Source organism: Argentina anserina, chromosome 7, assembly GCF_933775445.1.
Source record: "Argentina anserina chromosome 7, drPotAnse1.1, whole genome shotgun sequence".
NCBI lineage: Eukaryota > Viridiplantae > Streptophyta > Magnoliopsida > Rosales > Rosaceae > Argentina > Argentina anserina.
In genome coordinates this window covers 13669625-13691793 of record NC_065878.1, presented here as the reverse complement: position 1 = coordinate 13691793, position 22169 = coordinate 13669625, and the positions used below count along the sequence as shown (strand labels likewise).

The window sequence follows — 22169 nt, the reverse complement described above, 5'->3', positions numbered from 1 at the left end:
TATACATATCAAGTGCGGTATGTTGTAGGCATGCTTTATAGCGTAATAAAATCATGCTAAGACATGGTAATAATTAACTCTATAGTAGTAGTAGGGAGGCATAGCATTTTACTTATCTTATGCCGATGTGGAGTGGAGTTGCGCTTTATGCAAGTACCAAAATCATGTTGGAGGTGTCCAAGCATGACGCTCCTTTGCGCGGGGAATGATTGCAAGTAGCCGCTTTGGATTTGAGTGAGGAGATGTCCGGTTTGAAGAGATTTTCCTTTCAATTCTATGTGTTATGGTAGTGGTTTGTTGTGGGTTGGTTGGCTTTGCCAGCAAGTCCCGTTGTGCCAATGATTTCTTTTCTCTAGCGACTACGGAAGGCTGCGAAGTCAACCGTGGAGCAGGACTATGAAAGCCGACTGTGGAGTAGGACCGTGGAGGTCGATTGTGGAGTTCCACCGTGGAACTATGGGAGCATCAGTCATGGGACTACGGGAGCAGCCGTGCACAGTGCTAGCAGTCGTACTACGCTAGCAGTCAAGGGACTACGATAACAGTCTTGCACCGTGCTAGCAGTCGCGTACTACGCTAGCAGTCATGTACTACGCTAGCAGTCGTGGGACAACGGGACTAGCCGTACACCGTGCTAGCAGTCGCGTACTACGCTAGTAGTCATGTACTACGCTAGCAGTCGTGGGACTACGGGACTAGCCGTGCACCGTGCTAGCAGTCGCGTACTACGCTAGTAGTCATGTACTACGCTAGCAATCGTGGGACTACGGGACTAGCCGTGCACCATGCTAGCAGGAGCATGGAAGAACGTCCACCGTGGAAGGCATGGACCACGGGAGGGTCAAAATTTTTTTTTTAAATCTGACTGCGCTGTAGTGAGCTCATGCACTGTGGGGTGTGGGGGACCATGGGAGGTCTGTTGGTGGGGAGCGACGAAGCTAATTGTCAGCTTCCCACAGACGGCGCCAATGTTAACGTAGTGATTACCATATGGGTGGCTGATCACACGATTAGCTATTATGGTGGTTCACCTCTCTCTCTTGGGGTAGGCTACATCCACTTGAATCCACTAGTATAAGCAAATAGCCTTGAGTTATACAAGTAGTGATCCCCCTTCTAAGTGGGATGAGGGGTCCCTTTTATAGGTGAGGGAACCCCTCTCATTTACATATTCTTCAATGTGGGACAAGTGCCCCTCTAGGCTTACTATGGAGTCATCTTGATGAGGTCGGAAAGGTGACTTCCCGGTGGTGTCTTGGTGAGTTCCGACTATCATTGGAAAGCTTGTATGACGAGGTACGCTATGAATATCATGGTTGAGCCACATAGTGACTTGTAGATCCGCCTAGAGAGTGATGCTTATGCTCGGTGGCATGCCATACTAGCTCTGTGCTAGTAGGGGTGTCAACAATTACATATCTTAAATTTTCTTTAAAGATAATTCATCAAACATTTTGCTATTGTCTCTTTATCGCCTGTTACATCAATTAATTGTTATGGCAGATTACACCAAATTCTTAAAATCATGGAATCTACCTCATATAGCCCGCGGAAGTTTGCATCTATACCTCTATCAGTTGCATAATTAATGAAGTGAACCATTAATTGAAAGGTTGTTTTGTTAGGTTGGCCAGCTTCACAATCTGCCGTTCTCTCCTATTTAGGGTTTTGGAGACAATATATGCAAATTGATAGACTCATAATGGAAATGATGGAGCGCAGCTCGATCTATCTCATGCGGCTGTGTAATCAGGTAATCAATATGATCAACGTGAGTAGGCCTGTGTGTGCTATATGAGGTAAACTCTAGCCTGGAGGAAAATTGAGTATAGCAGAAAACATCTTCATGTTTCCATGATTAAGCAGAGAAGAGCTAACTAGATCAACCTAACTCATATATATTCCTGAACACTTTGAGTAATGTTGGGGAATGGAATTCGGGATGGTGCCTTATGTGACCTTGGATACTTCCCTGCATTTATGTTTTGTTTTCTCATTTTCAAGTAATGAAACCGGTCATACTCTTTCTCGTACTTGCTCAATCTTTAATTTCTTAAATCATATGGGATGAAATATTTGTGAAATTCAGAAGAGAGTTTGATTAAGTAACTAAAGCCGCTTCATGTGTCTGCTCAAAATAACTTCGTTAGCTTAAGAAAAAACACATGAATTTTGCTAAATTAAGAAGTTTAATGAAATGTCTTACTTGAACACAGATCGATGAGGAAAAACAAACAAACAAACAAATTAACAAACATATGGGTGAGATTGTGGACCTTTCATGCAATTATCGCTCATAATGTGGTGATGCACATAGATTGTCAATTGGTATCTCTCGGATTTATGCTCAGCCTTCTGCCACATTGGCAAATGGCAAGTAGACACACACAATTTGTTTATTGAAACTGCGTAAAATACAAGACAAGTATATATGAACACATACACTATTCTCATTTCATATTTTTGGTATCATGAAAGTCGTTTTCTACTGATTGAACTTCAAAGGTGGCTATACTAGCTTAATTGGTAATGGTCCCTCCAGGACTTAACATATCACATTTCAGTCAATCCACACAGACATTGATCTATGAGTATTCACAGCAATATGAAGATGCCCCACAGCCCCAAATAATAGAGAGGAAAGTTAAGCTCAAAGCTAGCTAGTTAGCTTGTACTACTTCTCTAACTGTGACAGATTAGGGTTTTAAGTTCGATCTGGGTAAAATGGAACCCACCCTGCATGTGATATCTAATACTGGTTTGTGAACTTGCATGTGAGTTTTTGATAATTGGACTCTAATTGGTAGTAGTACTGGTTATACTTGGATGGAGATTTAAAATTCTTGAACTGATTTACTATGATCATGATCAATATGACCATGAGGAATTGCTTGATTGATATGCTTGCGTAGCTTTTTTGGGATACATAGCTTTCACATGTATATAGGGTTGCACCTAGCTACGTACACATGTATATAGGGTTTTCCTCTATTCGTCCACGCTTCCGATATATAAGACGCCTATTAAAAGCTTTTTCATATTTGACTATTTTAAAGCGAAATATAGATTCTTATCTAGTAGATTGACGAACCATTTATGTCTTAGTTTCTTTAAGATGATTCGTTAGACTCATTCTAGATAGCATAGAAACACGGGGACCGCTTCCGAAGTAGAGCTATTACTAAACCGCGACGGAAGCGTTTGGAAACGTATTTTCAGAAAAATAAGAGTTTGTTATGGTTTTTTTTTTTCTAAAAAAAATGAAGGGCTAGATTTACATTTGTCAAGTCAAATGACTCATATCGACATATTTTCGACCTCACGCTGAGTCGCCGACCCTCTTTCCATTTTATTGATACTTAGATCTCTCATTATATTTAAGTTATTTCGAATGTAGAACACTAAATTATTTAAGTTTTTAAGACTTTAAGTTACTTAAATTAAAAATTTGTTATTATGTTTTTTGTATAATATATATATAATTTTTATTTCGAGGTTTCTAAAACGTACCCGCTTCTTTAAAATAATTGAAAAAAACACTTCATGTTTCAAATGTTTCGCTTTCGCGTACCCATACCTGATTTCGTACATCCTAAATTTCATTACGTGTCATTTGATATATTCGCTTGAACTTAGAGGGCGAACTTAGAGTCGCACAGCATTTTAACGACCAAATATAAGCTTGAAATTCAAATGAAAAGATATGACGTACACATGAATTAGGAATTGAATAATTAAGATATAAGAGTAACAGCTTCAAGGGAATTAGTTATCATGATTAGCATCAAATACTTTATTCTCATGTCTTGTAAGTCTCACACAAGTTCTCCCAGAAGGTTTACCTGCTGCTGCCGGAAGACTTATCATATGATCAGGCATGAGCAAAGCAAGCACCAATTTCACAGTAAAAACGAAAAGCCTGCAATAACCATGCTCCTTTCTCCTTCTGACATGTCTGATGCCAAAACGGCGATGCTGTGACATTCCCAGTCATTGTGCTTTGGGTTTTCCTTCCCCTAGCCTGTGACTCTACTATGTGACATACCTTGTCAGATCCTCATATGCTTTGGTACAAAGTTAAATCCCCATCACCATACAATGCCAAGAGCTCGGCATTAAATGATAGCAACCATTTCTCCCAACACCTTCTGCACCCCTCCCCATAATTCATTGTCATTTGCCCATAAATAAGTCAAGATATTGCAAGTTTACCTTGAATTACCTCTTCATACATTTACAAGATGATTCCAAGTAAAACTTACAGGAAATGACCCAAAGTAAAAATCGTACACTTGTACTAATACAAATGGACGTTAGATTAGCGAAGTATGGTCCATAGTTAGCAACAAAAATAAATATTATTATGAAGCGCTCTTAGATAACTTATTAAGTACGGTTAGGGTACCGGAGTGTGTAGGGTAGTTACGAGGTCCGGGTGTTTCATGCTAGGACACAAAAATTACTAGTTTTTAGCTTTAGTCACGCAGTAGTGTTTTCGGCATGGTTCGTTATTTCCTAAGTGCTATAAGAACAAATGCACCGCGCAGACAAATGTCAAGGGCAAAAGGATGAGATTTGGCCTCTTTAATATGCATATTGTCATTGTCTTTCACTTTTCTTATGCAGCGGTAAAAGTCAAGATCTTCTATTCTCAATCATCTTCTAGATTGCATTTTTTTTCTTGTCAGTTCTGCCCTTTGCCTTTTTCTTCTCCTTTTCTTTTGATAAAATAAAGTAAGAGGGTAAGAGAGGGAAGTAGATAGATTAAACTGGGTTTAGGTCGGGCAGAAGAAGAGGCAAAACCTGCCAGGAGACTTGGTCGACCACGGTCTTAGTCTGGCAAACCAGATTTGAATCCACCGCATTTTGGAATTAATAAGAGGCAAGACCATTGCCCTGCGGTGCATTTGCTCTAAGATGTTTCAAGTTTTATTCACCTATCTACATTGCTCAATATACACATTCCATTGCCTTTCAAAAAATTACGGTTAGATTAGCAAGTATCAGCACCAAACTTAAAAAATATGGTTAATTCCTCCTATGATACTTAAAGTATGGCTACTTATATAATTTGGTACCTGATGTATGAAAACGGACAATTTGGTACCTAAAGTTCCCATTTGTAAACCATTTTGGTACCCCTATCAATTTTGATCATATTTTTAGGGTTATTTTCGTCATTCTAACCTTAAACTCATTAAATTCACATTTTTCTTCATTTCTTCCTATAATTGTCTCTTTTTGGAGATAATTAAATTGATATATCTACTCCACTTAGCATCTATTTCGCATATATCGAAAATATTTTTTTTTAATATACCTATTGTATCATAATTATTTTTTACAACAGAAATAAATTGCCTTTATGCAATTATAAAATTTATTAAAATATATTTTTTAAATTACTTATAATTAAAATTAATTTAAATTTGATAGCTACATTATGAAAAATTATATACGTAAATCATCACAGATACTAAGTGGATGAGTTATTAAATTTTTAGTGATAATTTAGAGGCAATTTGAATGTATTATGAAAAAAATGAAATAAAGTAGAGATAGAATGACGGAAATAACCCTGAAAATATGATTAAAATTGACATAAGTACCAAAATGACCTAAATTTGAGAACTTTAGGTACCAAATTGTCCGTTTTCATACATTAAGTACCAAATTGTCCAAGTAGCCAAACATCAGGTACCATAGGAGAAATTTACCCTACAAAATATTATCAGGCTCTGAGATCACTCATCAAAGTATTGATCCAGAGTTTTTAACACTTTTATCTAGCAATTACTTGTGAATTATTACTCAAAGAAAACAAGGTCAAGGTGAAATTTGGTCTATAACATAAACAAGTTACAGATATATATATTAGAAAACCTTCAAAATCCCAAATCTTAAATATGTATTTGTCATGAAAATGAAACCCCATTACAACGGTCAAATCCTGGTCAACCAACATAAACTACAAGAAAAATTAAATTTCAACCTATAAGATTCCAAAAGGACCCTTTATGTTTTTCCTTCTTTCTTTCTTCTTCATCTTGACCAGAGCCTCAAACGCATTAAAACCTTTACGAGGGTTGGACCCGAGTCAATACCCGAACCACCAGCCATGCCTCGTGCAAAGACCCCAAACCGGAGCGTGCATTTACACGCGCCGAATGGAAACTCCCTTATCACAACGCAAGGGATCTTTCACGCGCGGTTCGTTCTTGACTCACCACCCCCACCACCACCACCCGCGACCACCACCCCACTTTTACTCGCCACCGCCACACCAACCACCACCTAAAACCAAAGAAAAAAACATAACTCCACCGCCGAAAAACCAAACCCACCACCCCCACACGCACAACACGACTAATGTTAAAAAAGAAAAAAAACCAGCTTGATCAGCAAGATCACGTGAATCCTCAGCTCTCGCACTGGAGCGCGCCCTTGATCTTCTGGACGGTGCAGGAGATGAGATTGTTCACCGTCTCCACCGACTCGACGGTCAACTTCGCCGACGGCAGGCTGTTGACCAGTATCTGAAACGTCATCGTCAGCAGCGACCCACTCACTCTAGCCTCGCCGCCGTTACCGTTACTGCTTCCCTGCCTCGCCTTATACTCCTCACCCCCCGGCCCCAGCGACCCCGGCCCGTCCGGAACTATCGCGAAGCCCGACGGCAGCAGCGCCACGTAGGTAGAGTCCCCTCCGTTCATCACCAGCTGCATGGCAGGAATATCCACCGGCGCGTACACCACAAGCGACCCCGCCGCGTCGATGCACGTCTCTTGTAATATCAGCATGCTGTTCTGGTTTGCGTTCATGGCCTGCATGGCAACAAGCCCACGGATTTAGTTAAATTTACGGGGCCATGCCAGTGGGTTTTGTACAGAGTCAAAGGGGCATATAAATAATAGAGGGTTAAAAAAAACGTTACAAAGTTCACGTCAGAAAGTTGACAATCCGTCCTTTATAGAAATTTTGACTTTTTTTGGAGACTAGCGAAACAGACACTGTCCCTATTCTGCTCCCCAAAACGTCCTCATAGATAACTCCAAATTCCAAACATGTCCTTTTTCACCCATTCGGCATTCCCAGTTTCCCAGTTTCCACTTTCCCATTTATCCCCACAACCCAACAACCAAGAAAAACCCCATCCCTTTGCCGTTTGGACCTCACCCTCCCCCAGGGACACATGCGTCATTTCAACCAAAATAATATATATATATATAGAGAGAGAGAGAGAGAGAGAGAGAGAGAGAGAGAGAGAACTCACTCTGGCGCGGAGGAGGGAGACGCAGTTGCCTTGGTCCTGGCCCTTGGCGATGTGGGCCATCTCCTGCATGGGCCCGCCGTTGGAGAGGATGTCCCACTCGCTCCGGAGTCGCTCATCGCGCAAGAAATTGAAGAGCCTCTGTGGGGAGACTGGGAGCCAGACCGAGGTGGCGGCGCTCAGCACAATGCCCGGCGGCTCGCCGGGGTCGTCCATGCTCTGTCTGGTCATGTAGCGGACGTCCTCGTCGACGTTCCCGGCGTTCAGCTTGCTCCATTTGTGGACCGTCGACGCGCAGACCCCGGCGCAGAAGTTGTCTGTCATTCGCTGCGCCAGCTTCAGCATGCTCTTCCTCCCGCTCTGAGTAATAGCTGCGTAATCTTAATGCGATGATCAGCATTGTTATAGAAAATGTAGTTTGGTAGAAATGCCGTAAAAGGTTTGGGTTAACTTGCTTGCTTACCGTTGGCGTGGTCGTGGGCGGGGACTGTGGAGGACATGAGGATGGCGAGACACTGGCATTGCCGCTGGAGGGTGGCGACCCACCTCTGCGCGCCGAACCCCATGCCAGAGCTCAACAAGGGTCGGTACAGGGGGTGCACTTGGCTCTCGTCGTACTCTGCATGCTCAACCCATGTAACCTGCAACATTATTTTCACCCTGAATTATTCACAGCACTACTCCATTAGGTTAAACCAAACACTGTGTTGGTGTTGGTACAGTCGCACCTAACAAAACCCATAACTTAAATACAAAGTAACCAAACTTATGTGCCTAGCTAGATTGGAGGCTCACTCATCAATCCAGCTAACCAGAAATCATACTTATTGGTGCATCCTAGTTGGAATAGTCCCCCTTGTAGGGTCCTATTGCAAATTGGGTTTCTGGATCTAAATGGAAACAGAATACTCATGAGAGGACCATGGAATATAAAACTTAGGGTGTAGATAAAGTTGCGCACGATTTATAGGGTGACATCGAGATTTGTAAGATATCATAGGGTCTTGTCTATAACATATATTTATATTTATATACGCAAACACTTGGACACCCTAGAATAGAGCCATATACAAACAAATTAGACAGTCTCGGAGTTTGACTACAAGGTCTTCCATTACACTGCGACAGCATCAAAGATTGTAATGGAAACCTACAAATGCCATAATTTATTGAAATGAAACGAAAGTTTGAAGATTACAAGGCTTTTTGGTTATAGAGGTATATGAAATTAATGTGTTCAAGGTACAGAAATTTTGGGGTAATAGAGGCTTCGGCTAATAAACTATTGGGGTTGTCAAATCCTAGAGAGGGTTCAAATACTGATATTCAAGTATGAAAGAAGCATCAGCATTTGATTCTTTAAGTTTTGCTGGAGATTAATATATGATTTCAGACCAGATGATAAGAAGATTTTGAGGAAGGTTCCGATTCTGCGAGGAACATAAAATATTGGAGAGAAAATTAATTTTAAGCATACTGACAGATTGGTGATATGATGAGTAATCACTAGACAAACAAAGTTCTTCGATGCATGAGCTCATTATATTAATTGGAACTTGGGAATATGAAAATACTATAGTCTAAAACCATACCGAGCTCATAATATTGACTATGCCTCACTTAAATGTTCACAACTAAGCTCCAATGTTGCAGTTGCAGTTAGATTCAACAAACTCATTAAAGGCCAAAGGGGAAGAACACACCCACTTTGGGAAAACCATAATAAATATAAAGCTAGCAAGCAAATAAGAGCCATGAATGCAACTGAACCTGTACTTGGTTGTGGTTTGCTTTCCTAGGATAATTAGAAAGAATTTACTTTGTTTTCCATTTTACCATAGGAGAATATCATTCAATGGTGCAGGCATATATATAGAGGCAAATATGCACTGAAAGTTTTACCTTGGAGTAACCGTTAGGCATATCTTGCACAACACAACCAGAAGGGAGCCTCCTGCAGTTAACAAATGAGGGTGCGCCGGAATTGTCTCCGATGGTGTCGATGGACACGTCTACCACCGCCCACACGCCCTCCGCGTGCTGCTTGCAGAAACGAAGGAAGTTTACCTCACGGACTGGAACCAAAGGCGATAGGACTTGAAGCTCAGCGTGCATCTAAAATAAAGCAAATATTTAATATAATTAGCAGACAATAATTATCAACCATTTACATAATGTTTCACATTATTTAGGCTTGATTAATTTGCATTGATTTTTTTTTCATTTAATTTTATCGATAATTTTTCCCTCACCAGTTGAAGTGCACCATTTCTAGTCCCTCCCATTCCGCTGGAAATCACATCAGTGGTAGAAGTTCTGGCAATCATACATGGAAACATTTCCAGCCATCGATTCTGTGAAGAACAATACAAAATGTTAACATATTAAATATAAACATGAAATAAAGCCAAAAATTGAAGAAGCATTGGGAAACTCAAAATGCCCAAATAAGCCAAGAATTGAAAAGTTCATCATGCTGTGATTAAATTTTGTTTATCAAATTTCGATAATAACTGGTTTACTTACCGAGTCCATCAGTGTCTCAACCAGAGCCAAACTGTTGATGATGACCATACCAGTCTCCCTAGAAGCCTCGGTAACGAAGCCATTAGGCTTCAGCCCAATGCAAGGAGTGAAACTCCTCATGTACTCCTCGTGATTCAGGACCTCTCTTCCACCCTCCAAGCTCCTCAGCCAAAGTGGCTCATCACTCTGAGCCATCTTCACAAGCTCATCCATGGCGGTCAAGGCCAGCTCCAGAAACATGCCCCTCTCGTCCATCCCTCCCGCCACCGGCCTAGTGTGAGCCACAAGTGGCAGGCCACTCCCAAGCCCCGCTCCGTAATCGGACCCCAATGGCATAGTTGTAGCCACTGAGCTCATCCCACCGAACCCATTGTTCCCAACTCCGAGTTCCAGAATTGAACTCGGCAATGGAGGCCCCATTGATTGGCCTAGAGACTGAAGCGGACGCCCCATGAACTTGCCGGCGATTGCACAAACCCTGCCTAACTCGTCCTTTAATCGGGCATTGTCGATCCTGAGATGTTGCTCCTCAATAGAAATGTCGCCTAACATTGCTGGACCACCGCAGTTTGTGCAAATTGGATTCCTCATGGCATCCCTTATCGACATGTTTTCGGCACGAAGCTTATCGTTCTCTTGCCTCAGTAAAGAGTTCTCATGCCGTTCAAGTTGAGTCTGAAATAAACCCAAAGGAACCAAACACACAATCAGAACACAACTTGATGGAATCAAGTACCAGAACCAAAGTAGTGAAGTGTTAAAAGTTTCAACTTAAAACTCTACCTTCATCTGAGTTCGGCGATTTTGGAACCAGAACTTGACCTGTCGGGTCTCAAGATTAAGCCTTCTGCTAAGTTCCAATCTTTGCTTCTCATCCGGATGAGGGCACTCCTTGAATAACCTGAACCGAAAAAAAAAGACCAAACACAAAACCAGTCAGGCAGTTCATCAAAGACGCGATTTTAAAGCCTGAAGCCAAAAGCAAAAAGTCTGAATCTTTGTTTCCGTACGCTTCGAGCTCTTGGATTTGCTGCGGAGTGTGTCGGTGGTATCTCTTCTTCTTACGAGGGTTACTGTTATCCGCAGCGTCTCCTTCGTCGCCGGAGCCGGCGCCCTCGTTATCGCTCCCAGATCTACTGATCTCATTCTCCTCCTCTCGGCTCCGCCTCCCGCCGACGTTGTTGTTCCCCTCGAAATTCTCCGATATTCTCGCCGCCTCCCCGCCTCCTCCTCCGTCGGCATTACTCTGCTGATCAACACCAAAACAAACCCAGATCAGTCTTTTCACCTCTTAAAAAAACATCAAACAGTCAAAAGAATGAGACCAAAAGGAATAGCCATGTTTCATACAAGAGCGAGTGAGAGGCCAGGTGAGTTGTTGAACATGGATTTGGTAAGAGACTGAGTCACGAGTCGAGGCTGAGCGATGGCACTAGAGGGCATACTGGTGTGGCTAGCGCTATGGTGATGATGATGAGGGTGGTGATGGAGGTTATAAGGAATATCAGCAACGATTCTTGCACCGCCACTACAGCCGGTGCTATTGTCAAGAAACCCCCCAAAACTCATCAAACTATGAACCCAAAGAAAACCTTCTCCTTTAAGCCTTCCAGATTTTCCTCCCTGATTTCCACAGATTTACAGGCTGCACTTCCCAAAATGGACCAACACCCCCGACGTAATTTCCTCTCTTTCCACCCCACAGCAACCAAATCGACGCAAAATATCATACAAACACATAAGGAATAAACGAAATGGACGCGCCTCGGATGAAAAGCTCGAGTAAAAGAGAAAGAGAGAGAGGTAGAGAAGACAAACGGTTCAAGAGTAACCCAAATGTCTCAGCTTCCTCTCTAGAGAGAAAGAAAGAGAAAGAAGGCAAGTACTAGTCCTTCCTGCTTAGCTCTTCGTTCTCTATCCTTCTCTCTCTTCCTTAGATTTTTCTCTCTAAAAGAGTCTGAAGCTGGTGACTGACCCAGCTGGAAGCTTAAATGACTGCTGCTGTTTTGGTCTCAGAGAGGAACCAAAAAAAAAAATTAAAACCTTAAATAAGAAAGGGGAAGGGGAACCCTAGCTTCTCACTACTGCATACTTGACTATGCTGTAGAGGATTAAAATATAGAAGGCTTTTTATGGGAGATTTGCAGAGAGAAAAGGAGAGGAAAAGAGAAAGGGAAGGGGGGATGATGATAAAACTATGTGGAGTCTTCGAAGCCTTACAAATACAAAGCTCCAAAAAGAGACGGTTGACTCTCTTCTCTCTTCTCTCTAAAAGTCTGAGAAATTTGTAACCTTTTTTTCACACAGGGACTAATCTCCTCTCTGGCTTTTTGTTTCTGGAGGGTTACAGATAAGGAGGCCAACTGTGGCACAGGGCTGTCACAGATCTATTCTCCTCTCTCTCTCTCTCTCTCTCTCTCTCTCTCTCTCAACTTGGTACGGCCAATTGGATTTTCAACAACCAGAGGTCTGGATTTTCCAGAGGGGAAATCTTACTGGGGGCTGGCTGGATTTTTACTTTTATACTGTGTCACTTGGAACAGTTTCCTTTAGGAGAGTGGAGAAGGAAGTGAATATAATCAATATATATTGTAGCTTGGTTGGTGGGTGATGAGGGAGATTTTTACCATAAGCGTGGGTGATGAGGGAGATTTTAATCTTTTTGCTTGTTATGGGACAATATAGTGGAAAATCAAACCATTTTGGATTTGGTCGTGTTTGAATTGGTAAGACGATCAGGTCAAATATTGCAAATGCGTAAATAATTTCTATAAGAAGTTGTGATAAAAAAGAAAAAAAGATTAATTAACAAATTTTAAATCGCAATTTTCGTGCAAGAAGAAAAGTTCGTTAATTGAGGAAGGATTTTCAGAGAGTGTTATGCGAAGTTGAAATATATACATTCTCAAAAACCGTTATACATGATGAGTGTATTGGTTTGCCAACGTTGAGTGTCGTTGAAAATGTATAGAAATATTATTTAAAAAATATTTTGATTTTGGCGATTTACCAAAAATCGTCAAAGAGTGACTTAATTGATTATTCATCATTTTGATGATTGGTGGAGGTACTTAAAAGTCACTGAAAAGAAATGCAAATGAATCCATCACATTATTTCTTTTATGAGATCAACAACGCAAATGTAACTTGTTTTGACATACTAAGGAAACACTTCCGCTAGACTAAATATTAAATCGGCCATCACACTGAATTTTGATAATGAGTACTTGAAATACCTCTGTCTTACACTAACAACAATCACATCTAATAAAGAACTACGAGTATCATAAACTCTTGTCTTGATTGTAAAAATAAAATAAAAATGTAAAGACAAAATTTGAAACTGCATTCACCAAAAAACTAATGTATGAGTTTAGAAATCTAATTTTGCTATAATTCAAAATAATAGATTAACAGAGGCACTGTCAATCTCTTTATTATCTTTTTCTAATGAAAATGATTATAACTTGACTCAGGTTCACCGTCTTTATGTGTTCATTACTTCTACAATACACCCCCCCTAATTGACATCAATCCAAACTCATTTTTTTCTGTTTCTTTTTCCATCTGTTCTACACTTCTACATTGTTACATCAGAAGCTACCTCGCATTATAATTTGAACCATATACCTTCACCAACTTAATTCAGTTCACAAATCATCATATGATCTCCTCCAAATCACGAACATCACCTAAGTTTTTGAAGATGCAACTATATATGAAAGGAACTTCGTTGTTCTTTAACTTGAAACTTCCACTCCTGTTCAGTTTTTGTTTTGTAATGTTCATTGCAAATTTGGCTCGTTCTGCTCTGCAATTTTACTACATTTTTTAGCAATCAAATTTTTGGGATTCCCATGCCTGTTATTGTCTTTTAATTTGTTTCTTCTTGGATGGCTTCCAGGTGATCCATGGCATAGTTTAAAACCAGCACAATGCCCTCGTCATTTTTCATGTACACTTGTGAGAAAGAGTTCAGATTTTTACTTTGAGTTCATGCATGTTGCTAGACAAGAGAACATGCAACTTCTCCTGAATCAAATTCAAACAATGTCGGTTAAATCGGAAACTATTAGCACCATAAAAAATCATTTAAAATGATATTTTTATATAATTTTAATTGATAATGTGACAATGTGACGTGACTTATCACCTAAAATTGCGGCGCCGGATTTGAAGTCATATTATGACATCCTAGCACTCCTCTAAATTGAAAGTCAAGTGTGTCATATGAATTATTTTACGGTCTCGATATGATATAAATTTTACGAAAAAGTGTAACGTGATTCAATGCATCAAAATTTATATGGAAATTCAGTCAAAATGTAACATAAAAGTCAATTCTTAAAACATTTGGAAGAATAGGGAAAAATGAAACTATCACATATCAAATCAAGCAAACTTTGAACGAGGAATAACCATAAGAGATACCAAAATTCTTTTCTATGTGTAAACAGTGAATTTCAAGCGAATTTGTGCAATACTGTAAGGAAGACTGAGATCCCCAGGGACCCCAACCTAGCATATACCGGAGGATTTCTTATTTTTACCCCTAGAAGTGTTCCAATTTCAAATGTTCATATATATATATATATATATATATATGTGTGTGTGTGCGCGCGCGCGAGAGTATTTCTCTTGATTTTACTTATACTAGTCTCGTTTTCTTGCGATGCATATATTATTTGTGATTTGTATCCGTATCTCACACAAGTTATTTTTGATGGAAGAATAGTGTCAAAGTCATTTGTATTTTTTTTTTGTTAAAATATAATCATTTTATGTAATTGTGTTTAATACAAAAGTGTATTTGTGGGCTACTGAATTTATAAGAGATTAATATTTTTTATTTTTTTTACAGTTTTAACCCTCATTCATAACTTCAATTTGACAATTCACATTTTCATATGAGAAATATAAGAAGTTCAATTTTTTAGTGAAGCTTTAACACCAAAATCAGACTTCCAATTATAGTAGTGGAGATTAACCGTCAATGCTTACTAATTACTTGGAAACTGATTAAAATTAGTATCACAATCATCCCAATGACAATTAGGATCAATTTCCTTCTCTTTTACCTCAATCCAAACAAAATGCATGCACATTATTACCTGTCTCATTTTTTTGTTCATCTCTCCCATTATCATGACTAATCAGACTTATTTGATTCGGTAACATTTTATCAAATATATTGTCAATCATTCATACAGAATCGTATTATATAAGTACGAACCCTCTATTTCCCATAACCAATTATTCGCATGCACAACAGGTCTGGATGCCTCAGCTCCAACACCCAGAATCCAGTACAGCTTTCATTATTTTCCTTTACAAGATTTCCACATCCCAGTGACTCGATCTACACAGACACAAATCCAATCAGAAGAATTATCCCCTATATATGCAGTTGTGAATCATCTAACAATTCTCCGATCACTCCAACTTTTATGGTACTGTAAATCTTCCATCACAAAATGTATTGCATCAATGGAATATGATGAGCAATCTTTCTTTCTTTTGCAGGAATTATTTGGAAAGCTTTGTTGGCAATACTCTTTCGAGTTTTGTAAACTAACCATAGTCGATCAGAGTACGTAGCATTTTTCAAAAGGCTGTATCAACTTTCTTTCAATTCGTTATTTGAGGTTATAGAATTGAATTGGCCCTGAAAATATTTGATTCTTGTTTTTTTTTTACTGTTTTTTTATAAAGAAAATTAAAGGGGTAGCTCAATTAACTTTAAGTAACTTTTGTTTGAGAAACTGAGAAAGTAGTATTGAATCAGAATTTCAAATATCAACATCGTAGGTAAACTGTGATTGAAGACTAGTTGATTAATGTGATAATTGACTCGCTGAGTTAACATCATCAGGAAAAGCTCAAGTTGTCAAATTTATGCATGGTAATACTGTTTTACACTAATTACTACATAAGCCTCATAATTGATGCTACTTTGCCCCTAAATTTTAGTGTCACGTACCATCAATGGATGACTTGCCAACTCTAATACGTCATTTTGTGCTGCACGATTTCTCTTGGACATTCCGAGAGAGAATGAATTAATTGTCCTCATGAACAAATTAACTTATTTAAGAATCATTTACAAGGGGGATTTTGTTCTAATTGGCTACTCAGTACTCGTATATGTTAATCTCTTTTACTTGAGCATAGCACATTTGCTATAAAAGATGCGATCTTCTTATTTTCCTTTAAGTGTGAAACGAAAGCAACAAAAAAGAAGAAGCAAAATTCATGAGAAAAATATCTACATTCTAATCCATAATAAGTATCCCCATGAGATATTGCAACGTACTTAGACTTGCATATTGCAACTTAATTTTCAATCGTTATCACCAATGAAAATAGGTATACGATATTCTTTGAACTTTGTTTCCTTTCCACACTACATCGATTCATCGATCAATCAATGCGAGGTAAAGCACAACGAAACTTCTAGTCTAGTCTTCCAATCAGGACAATAATCCATTCCAAAACACAACGGCGTTGTTAAGTATAGTATGAATTTAACTGAAATAGGATATCGGTATGTGATAAAATGTTGAATAAAATCTCAAATTTCTAGCATGACTCGAGGAAATCATCTTGGTCAGGCTAAGACTTTGACGCAATTTAGAAGAAATCCACATATCAAGATTGAAATGACATGCAATAAATGACAATACTCTACTTTTCACACAACTCGTAATTCGACTTCGTATTTTCGATTACACATTAAGAAAATTTTAAAGTATTCTTTACTAAATAAATTTTCAACAAGAAAATCGCTATCAAACAAAGCAATTCTAGTTGATCGAAAGGGAAAAAACGAAGCATCATGAACAAGATTTTGACCCGAAAGCATTTACCTTGTCCCCCAAGATTTCATTTTCACTACCTTCACACCTTGGAACAAATCCAATTGGAGCAGCAGTGCAAGTACTGGGAATTGGGTGATGAAAGGAAGAGTAGTTCTTGTTATGATATCAAAAGGTTACCATCTTATTATTGAAAAGTCAAGAAGATAGAGTCCTCTTGTGAAATGTAGTCCAGAATTGTATTGGAAATTTGCCCAAAGATTAAGCCGAAATAAACACATTTTGGTTGTGAGGTGTCATGTTATCATCTCAAATTCTCAATTGTCACCCCAAAACAAAAATAAACCTGTTGCTTTCATCTGAGTTAGCCATGGCTCCAGCTACGCCCTTTAGTAATCTGCATTCAGGACCTACTCTTTCATTTGTTATTTTGTGATGAATGAATTGTCCCCATGACTTTGGATTGAATTAAATGGTGTGATTGCTAATCAGTGAGGCACTGGTTGGCAGTTTAGCCTTCACCTACTTCACTACTTGCATTGCTGCATTCTTGATCTCCTAGTGTATAGAGTTTCTTCTGCTCCATCTGAGAAGGCCAGCCAGACTTGACAAACTTAAGATTTTGTATAAATTCCTCATTATTGACATGTTAGTCTCATTCAGATATTCGAGTACTAAGGAAATCGAATTAAATCGCCGATTTAGTTTGATGTTTTGCACTTATGATTACAGACTTGAGCGACAAATGACATGACTTCATGTATTATTTACCGTATTATTCCTACTAATACTATATACAATGAGTTCTAATATACCCTTGAGTAGAAGATAAGATAATGCCATCATGACTTTGGGAACAATATGGTTTCATAATGACAAGATGTATAGTACAGCTAATATCAAGTATGATACAGTAAAATTTTCATCTAAGCAAACGAAATGTCCCTCTCTCTGCCAAATGCTATGATAACATTTTGGAAGAGAATTCTTGAACACAAAGGTCTACTTACCTAATATAATGGATACATCTGTGTATTTTCCCAGTTAAAATAAGACTTGAACCCAACTAAAACTCCTTGCCCATCCTACAATCGACAATAACGTCACAAACAGCTAAATATCATGTGACTACTAGTAGGAAAATTCCAGATGCAGCCAAGAATATGTTCAGTAAATCCAACATCCAAGACCTTTAACTTGAATTGAGCCATTGTTGGTCCATTTTGTTCTTTTAAATTCTTCAATCATTAGATCCTAGGAATTTATTGGAAAATTTAAATATGCTTTTTGGATGGTGACGATATTCATCACATTATGTGATTGCATATCTAACTAAAACTTAATAGATGCAGAGTATCTGAATGCCTGTTAAAATCCTACGCTAACAACTGGGAATAGAATAATTGGGTGATCATATGCTACAAGTGGGACTGAAATAATTGGGGAGTACAGGCACCGACCAAGTTACCGTCTGTTGAAAGAATAATGATCAAGTTTACTGGTGATAAATAACAACAGATTACATTATCCTCCGGAACTAAACATATAATTACCATTTTCTTTTTCTTGTGTTATCTAACAAAAAACCTGCACGTCTTTCCATCTTTCAGGGTGCTCCCTATCCTAAACTATTATCTCCTTACATAATAGGGAATTGCGGATAAGAAATTGCATCCATTTGATGCAGAGAGGAAACTTGAGACAACAGATGCGAGAACAAATTGAAAATAGTGGATTGTACCTACATTGAAAGAGTGTCAGGTGGATGCTGAGGGCAACTTCCAAAAGTTTTTGGTTGCAACAAGAATTTTCTCTCTCCCATGTGATTCTGGTTCTTTCTCGTGTATGCGAGCAGTCCATCTTACATTATGAACAATGCGACCTATTTTATCAATAACTTCAGGAGAGTCTCTAATAACAACTGTTCCTTCAGGACGCAAGATGCGATCCATCTCCACCAACAAATCCACAAGGTTACATCTGTAGAAAAATCAAGACGCATGTCAAAAATTGCTGCAGGAATGTAGCAAGAACCCGTAAATTCAAAGAAGCATTACATAACTAGAATCAAGGGTATAATACCTGTTTTTGCCTGTACTTGTATGTTTTATGAGTGATTCAATGCCAGTTACATGAATAAAATCATAAGAACGAGGGTATGTTGAGAAAGGCTCACACCTGTGCCAAATCAAACAAAATATCAAATGAGAAGGGATCTAATTTAGGAGATTGTGACTAGCATCAACCAAAAAATAACAGTATATATTTTCTTTTCATTTTGCGCAGAAAACTATCATTGCTTTGGTTTCTCATTCACCAATTAGGCCAAAAAATTCAGACAATGGGATGGAGCGATGTTATAGTTTCCCACAAGGACATGCAACGAAAAAAAATAAGAGAAACTTTTGCAGCAACTGTCATCTGGTATTATGCACAGTTCACATCAAGTTGTGTGGTCAACGATATTTATTGTATAATCAACTAGTATTGATGGTTACTAAGAGCACAAGGAAACAGTAGTGGTATGCTTCCACCAGGTGAGAAGGTCACGAAAACATGCATATACCAGTGTCGGTTATATTAAAGTTTTTATTCCTTAGCCAAAGCTTGAAGAAACAATTCTGCCCAATCAAAGGAGTTTGCAAGCTGAGGCAAAAATGGGTGATAGTTTGGTGATAGTTCTATTGAAGACAAGATCTTTCTTGCCATCCAAATAAACCAGAAAAGAAAGGGGTAAATAAGGGAGGCATCCCTGTTTTATGTGTTACTAAAATACATGCAATGTGACCTGGTAAGGAAAAATGCAATCCAATAATTTAAAGCTACATTTATTCCTAGATTGATGCATATTTGATTGGATAGAAAACTAGGAAAAGTGAAATGATTTTGCAGGGCAGTGGTGGAAGGTCAGCTCCATCAGAGGAAGTATGTGAACAAAACATTGGGGTTAAGAATATTGCAGTACTCACCAATCATGGTACACTCCAATGAGACCTCTGTCATATATTATAGACAGAGTAGAGGGCTTGCGAGAAGGAACAACATTCATCACCCAAACAGGGTCAGATTTCAGTGCAGCAGCAAAACCTCCAAAAAATGCATTCATGTCCATGATGTTGCGCACAGCTGAAGTTCCAAGTTTCAGGTGAAGAGATTCCTTATAGTAGGCCACTCTTCTGGCCCATCGTCGGGTGTCAGCCTCAAACACATCAACACCATTTCTCATCACTGTGGCCCTTGCAGGAGGTTTTGTCACCCTCTGTGGCCATTTTGGAATCATCCCAACAGCATATTCTACCTTGACAGAAGATGTCCTACTCATGCATTTCTTTAACTTGACATACCTGCATGACAGTTAAGTTCATTGGTACCAATTCCACATAATCTTTGAATAAAATTCAAGTTAGAAAGAGATCATCAAGGTAACACATCAACAACTGAAATTCCAATGACATAAACAAATGAATACTTATAAAAGAAGTTACAAAAACATAAACACTTCATACTAAGAATGGTTATCTGAGATAGTTACCATGCATCATTTGAGTCATCTGATTCGTCACACAATTCTAGACCATATTCATTTTGGTTAGGAAGACATGAATCTCCAGCAGGCTTTTTCCAGACAGCTGTGTTTCCATCAACAGCAATTAGCTCATAACACAATGCTCTTGCGACACCTTGGAGATCTGCCCATTCCTTGTCTTGATTAGCCCACTGCACAGGTGGTCCTGAGATTACCAGGTAACCTCCTGGGCGAAGCACACGATCCACTTCGAGGAAGTATGTGGCGTCTACAAATCCAGATTATTTAACAATAAGAGGAAGTAGAAGGGAGAGAGAAATTGTAAAAACATGAGAGGCTATAGGTAAAAGTAACTCACTATAGGCAGTAAAAGGGATCAAACAACGAGAGCAATGCACCAAATCAAACGAAAAAGCAGGAAAAGGTAGTCTGCGAGTGCCAAGCATGAGAGAAAATGCTGGAATTCCTCTTTCTAAGGCAAATTGAATTTGTGATTTGTGCGAGTCTCTCGGAGCAAATGACATTGCTATAATGTTTTTGGACAGGAGATACCCACCAAAACTAGCAACCTGCACAAAAACCAATTCTAATATTTGAATTGATAACTACTAAGGTCTCCAGCAATATAGGGATAAAAGGGAAATGGCTACATACCCCACAGCCCATATCAAGAGCAGTCCGCAGAACTCCATCACCAATAGGGATGTACTGTCCAAGTTTATCGATATATTCTATAGCTCCATCAGGGAACATGGTGCCACCACCAGGGAAAATGAAGTGTGGGCCTTCCAGTTTCATCCATCCCTGATGACCTTTTCTCTCAGCAATTTTGTTGTGTGGCATGTTGCTGTGCCATATCTGGATACACATTAAGATATGGGGATACATAACTAATACAGTGATACTTCACATCTTTGCTATAAAACATCTAATGAAACACTTCATATGTGAACATCAAATTTGAACAAAGATTTCTATAACAAAGATGACCCAACATCACAACATGGTTTCTTCACTGTCAAAAATATTTCTTAAGAAGAGGATACAACAAAAACAGTTGTATCCTCCAAGCAAACTATAAGAGCTTCTTAACTGGCTAAATCAATTTCAAACCATTTCCACAGTTAATACCAAACTTAGCAAAGTATCTAAAAAGTAATGCATACAAAAGCCAACAATTCCCAGATCAAAGCTTTTCGACAACCGCAAACACTCACATCTCCAAATCCAAAATTCACAACTCCAATTCAAACCAAGTTCCAACACACATTGCAAAGTTAAAAGATCAAAAAAGCACACACACCTTCTCCAAGCTCTCAGGCCACGGCACCGGAATCTTATACCCATCGGGCGGCGGGATCAAGCAGAGCGGCGTCTCCTCCGGCGGAGGACAATGCCTCTCTCTGTAAAAGTTCATCTCCCTGCTGAGCTGGCTGTTGCGCCTCGGGTCCTCACACGGCATGTGATCGACGGCGTCGGCGCCGCAGGCCTCAATCGGCTGCTGGTGCTGGCCAAGCTCGACCAGGGCCACCAGGCGGTGGCGCTGCTTGGGATCGGCGTTGGTGGACATGAGCAGGGCCTGGCGGCCGGAGGCGGCCATGGAGTCGCCGAGAGGGGTGAAGACGAGGAGGAAGAAGAAGATGACGATGCCGAAGAAGGCGGCGGAGACGAGGTCGAGGAGGCGCCATTGCCGGGGGAGCACGCGCTTCGATGCGGGCAGGTTCAGGTGGCCCATTTTCGGATCCGGGTCAAATTGGCATCAAGGGTTTGAAATTGGGGAGGGTTGGGGAAATGGGTCGGGGGAAAGATTTGATTTTGAGGTGGGGGTGGTGGAGATTTGTGATACGAGATCAGAAGAAGGGTTTATGAATGAGAGAGAGAAGTGGTGAAGCTATTTAGTGGCTATTTCTTTTTTCGATACAAATCTAGTGGATCTATTATTACTTGAAAACTAGTAGGGATGATGATCAATTATGATGAGTTTATTGGATTTTCTTTACCTGTTTTGAATTACTGTGGGATTGGGTTAAAG

At 39.5% G+C, this 22169-nt stretch overlaps 2 protein-coding genes across 3 annotated transcripts; both read right to left on the bottom strand.

Annotated features, from left to right (window-relative positions):
- Window positions 1-5826: 5826 nt before the first annotated feature.
- Window positions 5827-11887, bottom strand: LOC126801548 (homeobox-leucine zipper protein ANTHOCYANINLESS 2). Of its 2 annotated transcripts, XM_050528932.1 has the most exons (10): window positions 11147-11885; window positions 10807-11045; window positions 10580-10697; window positions 9797-10471; window positions 9523-9624; window positions 9173-9385; window positions 7734-7911; window positions 7274-7641; window positions 6391-6824; window positions 5827-6294 (listed from the first exon to the last, which is right to left on the bottom strand). In XM_050528932.1, exons 1-9 carry the CDS (start codon window positions 11363-11365, stop codon window positions 6420-6422), a joined length of 2517 nt encoding a protein of 838 aa, XP_050384889.1. In that variant the 5' UTR covers window positions 11366-11885; the 3' UTR covers window positions 5827-6294; window positions 6391-6419. The 2 variants fall into 2 exon arrangements, with proteins under 2 accessions (XP_050384889.1, XP_050384890.1); XM_050528933.1 differs by lacking the exon at window positions 5827-6294 and having other exon boundaries at window positions 6308-6824; window positions 10807-11042; window positions 11147-11887.
- A 6160-nt stretch (window positions 11888-18047) lies between these two features.
- LOC126801861 (probable pectin methyltransferase QUA3) lies at window positions 18048-22009 on the bottom strand. The gene is made up of 7 exons (XM_050529335.1): window positions 21441-22009; window positions 20792-20995; window positions 20496-20706; window positions 20144-20405; window positions 19581-19955; window positions 18694-18789; window positions 18048-18591 (listed from the first exon to the last, which is right to left on the bottom strand). Exons 1-7 carry the CDS (start codon window positions 21870-21872, stop codon window positions 18369-18371), a joined length of 1803 nt encoding a protein of 600 aa, XP_050385292.1. The 5' UTR covers window positions 21873-22009; the 3' UTR covers window positions 18048-18368.
- Window positions 22010-22169: the final 160 nt, after the last annotated feature.

What these genes read in the sequence shown, in the direction of transcription:
- LOC126801548 (XM_050528932.1), bottom strand. Translation starts at nt 11,365, where the DNA reads ATGAGTTTTGGGGGGTTTCTTGACAATAGCACCGGCTGTAGTGGCGGT. An exon ending in ATCGCCGAACTCAGATGAAG is followed by an intron (nt 10,472 to 10,579) that starts GTAGAGTTTTAA and finishes GGTTTATTTCAG; the next exon opens with ACTCAACTTGAACGGCATGA. An exon ending in TCTCCCTCCTCCGCGCCAGA is followed by an intron (nt 6,825 to 7,273) that starts GTGAGTTCTCTC and finishes GTTGCCATGCAG; the next exon opens with GCCATGAACGCAAACCAGAA.
- LOC126801861 (XM_050529335.1), bottom strand. Translation starts at nt 21,872, where the DNA reads ATGGGCCACCTGAACCTGCCCGCATCGAAGCGCGTGCTCCCCCGGCAA. An exon ending in GATCCCTTTTACTGCCTATA is followed by an intron (nt 20,406 to 20,495) that starts GTGAGTTACTTT and finishes CTGGATTTGTAG; the next exon opens with ACGCCACATACTTCCTCGAA. An exon ending in GATGACTCAAATGATGCATG is followed by an intron (nt 19,956 to 20,143) that starts GTAACTATCTCA and finishes ACTGTCATGCAG; the next exon opens with GTATGTCAAGTTAAAGAAAT.